The following is a 7,448-nucleotide window of genomic DNA, read 5'->3' on the forward strand; positions in this document are numbered from 1 at the left end:
TGGAACATAAGAAATTATAGATACGTTTGAGACGTATCATCACTCCAATCCCAAGCCCCGCCGTGGTCTTCTTTCTCCATCCCCAACTGGGCAATATGGGATGGGACGACGCTAGTGATGTAGAGATGGGGCACCACGGGTCAGATGGGAGGGCACATATGATTAGGAGGAGGTGGGAGGGGAGCCGTACCCGCGCCGCCGCGTCGAGGCTAGGGATAGGAGGAGGCGGCGCGATGGTGCGACGAAGCTGGGGAGGCACAGTCGCGTGTGGATAGCTATATATGGCCTATATCGATCATGTATGAACATCCCTGAGATTCATTAATTATATAATTAGCATTGATACATTAATTAACTTGAATTTTGACAAGTCCTCAAATTAAAACACACTTTAATTAATTTTGACAAGTTCTCAAATGAAAAAGTCGGGGAGGCGCGATGCAATGCCCTCCCACAAGCGGTCGTTGCTAGCTCCAGCCGAGCACGGCTCCTCTCATGCGCCACCATGCTGAATCTCCGTGATGCAACAGTAGGGGATAACGACGGCCACATTAGGCTGTCAAGGAGCTCGTGGAGGAGGTGGAGAGGCCGGTGCGGTGTCGAGTAGTCGGAGCGATCTCGGCTTGCGTAGTGGCGGTGGCGACATCAGATGAGGCGAGGAGGCCCAACTGATTTGGATCCGGCATTGTGGGAATGTTTTGTGGGAGAGAAATTACAGGGAATACGGAGTTGGACGAGGAAGGAGGGCGTGATTTGCGAGGACGATGGTCAACAACGGAAGAAGGCAGGAGACGGAAAGTAAGAGGATTTCTGGCGCGCCCCACGACCCAAGTTGGCGCGGGCGGGTGGAAAGTTAGGACGACCAAATCATTCGTAGTGGAAGGTGGCAGAATAGGTAACATGTTCCTCCTTTTTAAGTAGTGTAGATGTAGATGTAGATGTGATTTGTACCTGTGCGACTAGTTTATAGATTGGTCGTTGCACTTCACAAGTTTGTATGCTATAAATTGTTCCCAATATAAATTTCGCGTACAGATGTAGTTATCTCGCAAAATGTGCTCTTTCCGTCAAAAAATATAGTATTTTAAATTCGTTTAAAATTGCATGTATTGAGACACTAAATTTGCCTAAATCTAAGACATATTACTTGTTAGTCCTAGTACATCACGGTATGCTGACATGAGGCCCCACCTTCGAGAGGAATCCTCCTGGTCCTAGGCTTCCGCATCCTGGTCACCTCTCTGGTTCCACCATAGCCTTCAGCACCTTCGTCTAGGGTTAGGTTAAAGCAATACCACCTCTCCGGGGCTTCTAGAACCTTCCGGAAGGAGGGGCGCGATGTGGCACGAGGCACGGCGGTCAGAGAAGAAGGTCCATGAGCTCATGGACGCCGCGCGGCGCCGGGCGCAGCGGCGCGCCGCCTACCTCGCCCGCCGCCGCGGCGACCCGCACCAGTCCCTCCAGGTCTCCGGCGCGCGCTGCCGCGTCCACCGCGACGACGCGCTCTACCAGGCCACCGAGGACCAGCAGGGATTGTGCGTGCCTCCCTCCGCTCTCTCACCCTCACTTTGTCTCTCCAGTTGATCTCATGTGATGTGTTGCTTGCTTGTCGTGGCAGAAGTATGCTGAATTCGGTCAAATTAGCTGTCAGTCTGATGGATTGGCACTGCGCTATGGATGCAGATTATGTTTCCTGATGCTGTGCCACCAGTAGATTCCTCTGACAAGTGCTAGCAGTAAACTAGTAACCGTAGGCGGGAATGGCCAGTGATTCATCGATTAGCTAGGTTGCATCTCCTGCGGCACCTCTCATTCTACCAACGACTGGATTTTGTTTCCAATTTCATGTGATCATGCTAAATGTACCGTGGTACTTGCTAGGGGCTTTGATGGTGTGGTGTAGTTGATGAAATGTGTTTTTTGTTTCCATAGTGGGTTAGATTCAGCCATGTGTCAATGGATAGATTGATTAGGTCCTTGCTGTGAATGTTAGTTGCTTTACTACGATTTGCTCGTGTAGATGTTTAATTTTGAGCCATGTGCTGCAAAAAGCCAGGAATTATGTTTTTCACATGCTGGCTAGACTGAATTAAAGTTTAAACATCAATGTTGGAGCTTACATATTGTTCCTGATTGCTCTAGTAATTAGCTATAGAAGCAAATTCATTACTAGCAAAACTGCAAAAGTATCATTTCTCGAAGCATTTCATTTGGTTTTATCTCAAACTTTAGCCACTGTTGTCACACGAATAATATGTGTTCATCGAAATGAACTTAAATCTAGGCAGCGTTAATGAATTCACCAGGATTTGTGTTGTGAAGATATATCTGTTTGTGCCTGAACCAAACATAGCAGCTTCTAGGGTTGCAGGAGTGCTCGAAGTGTACATGATTCTGAGTTCTTATATCTTTCTAATGTGTTAAATGACCCTAAACAACTCATCTGACATGTGATGGAGTGCTAGCAAAGTAGGATCATTTCGAATTTTGTTTAACACACTGCAATAACATGGGCTAAGTTTTGAATATATGTCAATCACTCAGTTATGTTTCTGCTCTCTTCCGGTTTGTCTAGAAAGAAAAAAAAGCATTGCAATTTTGATAATGGTACTACTCACGTACCGAACTTATTGTATTGCAGGATACCATGGAATGGGAAACAAGATGTTTTGATTGACAGGTACATATCATCTGTGAGCTGTTAAACCATGTTAAGAGGAAGAAAGCTGATCTCCATTCTATCGATATGCAGATTTGATGGCCGTGCACTGCTTGATTTCATCCGTGACCCTAGCTCTCGGCCTTTTCGAGCTCAGGAAAAATCTGAAGAAGATGAAGAGTTAGAGGAATTTGTTAATTTTGAACGTTACCGGGACTTGATTAAGCATCGTCGCAGAGGATGTCGGTACCTTTTTGGTTTCTTTGTTTGTTGCCATTGTTATAGGATTTGCTATCCTTCTTCCATTTTGCCTACTTATATGTTCATCCTTATGTGCTTCAGTTTTTTTTTTGCTTTTGGGAGAGGATCCTACTTGTCTATCGCTCTGGTCTTTTTTGCTTCCTAATGTTAGTTACCCAAACGGATTTCTCCTTTTTTCCTCTGCAGTTTCTGATGAGGCAGGTTTGCAACATGTTGCACAAGAGTTGGAAGCAAAAGCTATTCTTCCTTTTAGCTTTGAGAAGTAAGCCTACTATTCCACTTTTATCTGTTAGTTACTTAAATGAATATCTTATGTGATGCTCAAAGGAGTTGAAGTGGAGTGCTTTAGAGCAATTCCAATAGTATAGCCAACTGTTGGCTATAACAAGATGTCATATCATTTGTAGTCATCATATAGCTAACATGTACAATAGTTGGCTATAAGAATATAGTACTTTACTAATATATGGCCCACCTTTCACTCTCACAAGGTGCCTAGGAGCACGTGCAAGAGCTGGCTATTGCATAGTAGCCCACCTCCCTTCTCTCTCCTCTTCTCTCTCCTCCAACTCATCTAAAATATATTATTTAATGTCTTATAGTCAGCTGACTGGACTCTATTGTACTTGCTCTTATGTGCTCTACCAAATTAAACATGGATAAATAAATGATACAACACTTATGGTTATTTATTATTAATGGGTGACCCAGATGGCCAAAGTCATCTCCAAACTCATCACTCCCGACTCTAAATATGTGAATATATGTTTATCGTGCATAGAAGCACTAAATTATGTAATCTGTAACTTATTACAAATTTGTGGAATGAGCCAGCTAGGTTGCCTCTGTTGCAAGTTTATATAGGTTTATAGTATTTATTAATCCAAAAAGGATAAATATAATCAAATTTATTAGCCTATTGTTCATATATAGATCAAACGTTCATCAAGTTAGCATGTAATACAAGCTAAAAAGCTGGCCATTTGGTAGACCAGTCACATGAACAAGATTATTAATGGAAAGACTATCTGTAACGTTTTCCATTGTGCTGAAGTAAACCAGAGTTATCTATCAAGGTGTACAATGTGAATGAAGATAACTGAAGGCACTAATGTTTGTTTTTAGAGAAAATTATTTAAAATTACATATAACAACAATACTTTCTCAACTAAATATTCTATATGCCAGATTTTATAGAAAACTGTTCTGGGAGTTGAAAATTTCAGTTCGAGTTTTGTTTCCCTTGCATTTTTTTTCTGTTATATACGTTACAGGTGTGAAAGTTACCCATGTTTTTACTATTTGGTGTAATTAGCATTGTTGGCATGATGGAAATATATCTAGATTAGTTAGGCAATTATATTTATTAGGCCTGCCAGTTTCTTTCATTGGTCCAGTTTTCTGAGTTATTTTTCTTTTTTTCGGCAGGCCTCAATCCTCGCAGACTCCAACTAGCAAAGGTTCCTATTCGCAGGTTGGATACTCATATAAAGGGGACGGAGATGAAGATTCTGATGATCTAGACAGTGACGATGAAGATGAAGAGGAAGAAGAAGATGATGGCAAGGACTTCAGTAGTGATGATAGCAGTGATGAGCGAATGGAAAATTTAGCTAAGGAATTTGGCGTGAAAAGATATAACTGGCTTGTTTACATGGACAAAAAGGTTAAAGAAGAAGAGAAGCGGCAGAAAGAAATTATTAAAGGCGATCCATCCATTGTTAGTACCTCAATAGCTTCAGATAAGTGTCTCTTTATTTGCCTCTTGTAAGAACTAACATAAGAAAGTATGCAGAAAAAGTTGAGTCGACGAGAAAGAAGGAAGGCTTCTCAATCTGAGAGGGAAAGAGAGAGGGAGGCAGTACGTTCTGTTGGAAGGGTATCTTATCATGACCCTTATAGGTAACAGCAGCTATCAGCCTATCAGCTTTTGAATGAGTAAAAAGAGAACTGTGTGGCAGTTGTATTGACTACCATGCTTAAGTGCTCTAACATCATATATATTATAATCAAGGGAACAAAGGAGAAGCCCATCATATGAAGCATATTCAAGGGGCAGAAGGTATGCTACTATGCCTTGTGTTGACTGGAGCAATTTGCTTGCAAAGTTCTTTGCTTTGCTTGACCTGCATAGTATTTCATTTGACAGATCAAGGTCACGATCAAGATCTCGTTCACCTTCATATTCTAGACGTCACGCCCGTGGTTCACATGCTGAAAGTAACCATCGAAGCAAGGCGAAGCCTCCAAGGGTTGAATACATTACTGAATTTGGAGGTTCAGAAGACACCAGTGACCTGAAAGTTACAGGGATCTCTCCGCCTTCGTCTCCAAAACGAGTTGGCATACCTAACCGGTCGGGGAACTTGAACTTTAATATTTGCAATAAGATACATTGGGGTGTCATTTATCCACTGCAGCTTACTGGCAGGGGCTTGTTATCGTAAAACTTATATGTGTCAGAATTAGGATAGGTGAAGACAAGGTTTCAATGGTATTGCTATGGCATAAAATGATGATTGATTGGTAGATAGACATGTGGAAGAGACTGTATTATGTTGTTTACTTGAAAGGAATGAGATATAGTGTACATACACCTACTATCAGCTATGGAGCTTCTGACCTAAGTTCTTTGCTCCTACCTTTTTTTTCTTTTCTATAACAGTCCTTCATTCTTGCAGGTCATCAGGTGTCCAAATTCTGGAGGCACTTCACAGTGATCCTGCATCTTCTTTGTCTGTGGAACAGGAAAAAAGTTCTAAAATTTTGAAACCACCTATCAGGTTTGTCAACATAGTTACAACGTTATGAAGAGAGCAGCTGTAGGTGCAACCAAGCTGCTTGTGATTGTGTATTTGCCTAGAAGCCTTTACATCATTTTCGCAGTCATTATACACTACCTAACCTTCAGCATATATATGGTACCAGTATAGTCGTGTCCATGTTCAGTCTTAACTGGCAAGTACTAATCTTTGGTGTATTTCTGGTTGACAGCGCACCATCAGCACTAGCGAAACTAAAGGGCGCTTCTGGAGGAGTTGGTAAAACTCCCCAGGCTGAAAAGAAAGAAACACCACAAGAACGTCTTAAAAGGATAATGAGCAAACAGCTTAACAAGCAAAGTATGCCACGTTTTTTCGTTCTTATCCGCATTCGTAATTTTGCGCAGTGCTAATCATGTATCTTCATATGTACTTTATTCTAAGCTTTTGTTTGTCTCTACAGTTAAGAAAGATACTGCTGCGGAGACTGCAAAGAAACGAGAACAGGAGCGACAAAGGCAGGAAAAACTTGCAGAAGTGGGTCGATACAGGCACCGTAGCAGGAGTAGAAGTCTTAGTCGTTCTCCACCAAGGTACCTGATTCAATCACTGTCGCCTAGCGTTGTTAAGTTTGTGGGTTAGTCGAGGATCGTAATATAAGCTTGCTGCATTTTCTTTGTAATGCAAACAGTTGCATCATTGTTGATTTTGCCCAAAAAATATATTTTGATTTTAAACTTTACTACTGTAGCAAACTATGTTTTCTCAGCTTGCCATGATTTTGTCGAGAACGCCAGATGTTTACTATTCCAATATGCCATGTTTAGTAAGTATGATGGTTTCATGTGCAGAAAGCGACACTATAGCAGAAGCCGTAGCAGGAGCAGGAGCCCAAGAAGATACCGTTCACCCTCGAGTTCGCCCTCTCGCTCTCCAAGGTAATATATGGTAGATATGTATGTTCAAGAAGATTTTAGGATGTATACCATCTGAAGAGCGGTCACGCTGCAGGTACAGAAGCAGATCAAGACACTGAAAGTATCCCAGCCAGCTCCGTGGTTGTCTTCGGTGCTTGGTGCTTCTGTTTTATTTACTTTGGCTTTAAATTCGTGTACCGATCAGCGAAGCCATGGATCCCAACATTGTTGATAACGTGTAGAACTACTGTATCTTTGCGATTATCATATTATCAGCAAATGGATGGCCATTTTATGGTCCAAAGAGGAGACTGATTCGCTTGGCTGAATTTTGTATTACATGGGAAGTACTGTTGACGGATTATGTACTACCAGTTGCAGTAGTGTATTTGGCTCGGAGTAAAATAGTTTTCCTGAACGATCTTGTGCACGTGAGAGCTTCAACGGCATCCTGACGTGAATGCCGGCTCCAAGTCCTTCTGCACGTGAGGTTGCACGCGAGAGTTAAAACGGCCTCTTGTGTTTTGGTAGCAAGTGCACGACCTGACACATAATCGATTCTTCAAAAAAAAAAAAAACATAAAACAGGTCTTTTAATACGAGTAGGAAGGATTTAGATGGAAGATGATTTGAGAGGGAGATTTATTATAGTGAAAACTTTTTGAATGGTATTCTCTGAGGTTGCAAGTTGCAACCTGCTGAATGCTATGCCATCGCATCGCAGTGAGGTTGAGAGGGACTAGATCTGGAGACTGGAGTTGCTCTGTTAAAAGAAAAAACCTTGTGCACTTGTGTTGGAGATGGACTTTGGTGAATTCATCGCTGCGATTAGTCATCGAGAGCGTGACC

General features: G+C 42.2%; 1 protein-coding gene across 1 annotated transcript; it reads left to right on the forward strand.

Annotated features, from left to right (window-relative positions):
* The first annotated feature begins 1,205 nt into the window (after positions 1 to 1,205).
* On the forward strand, positions 1,206 to 6,987 carry LOC124702577 (CLK4-associating serine/arginine rich protein-like). Its single transcript, XM_047234729.1, has 13 exons — positions 1,206 to 1,535; positions 2,642 to 2,680; positions 2,753 to 2,901; positions 3,107 to 3,182; positions 4,349 to 4,640; positions 4,716 to 4,822; positions 4,935 to 4,982; positions 5,070 to 5,276; positions 5,602 to 5,703; positions 5,915 to 6,042; positions 6,146 to 6,275; positions 6,534 to 6,620; positions 6,694 to 6,987. Exons 1-13 carry the CDS (start codon positions 1,339 to 1,341, stop codon positions 6,716 to 6,718), a joined length of 1,587 nt encoding a protein of 528 aa, XP_047090685.1. The 5' UTR covers positions 1,206 to 1,338; the 3' UTR covers positions 6,719 to 6,987.
* Positions 6,988 to 7,448: the final 461 nt, after the last annotated feature.

Source organism: Lolium rigidum, chromosome 3, assembly GCF_022539505.1.
Source record: "Lolium rigidum isolate FL_2022 chromosome 3, APGP_CSIRO_Lrig_0.1, whole genome shotgun sequence".
In the NCBI taxonomy this organism is placed as follows: domain Eukaryota; kingdom Viridiplantae; phylum Streptophyta; class Magnoliopsida; order Poales; family Poaceae; genus Lolium; species Lolium rigidum.

Bases quoted from the DNA above. Each gene is read 5' to 3' on its own strand.
- LOC124702577 (XM_047234729.1), top strand. From the start codon at position 1,339: ATGTGGCACGAGGCACGGCGGTCAGAGAAGAAGGTCCATGAGCTCATG. The intron at 3,183-4,348 runs GTAAGCCTACTA...TTTTTTCGGCAG, and splicing joins CTTCCTTTTAGCTTTGAGAA to GCCTCAATCCTCGCAGACTC. The intron at 5,704-5,914 runs GTTTGTCAACAT...TCTGGTTGACAG, and splicing joins ATTTTGAAACCACCTATCAG to CGCACCATCAGCACTAGCGA.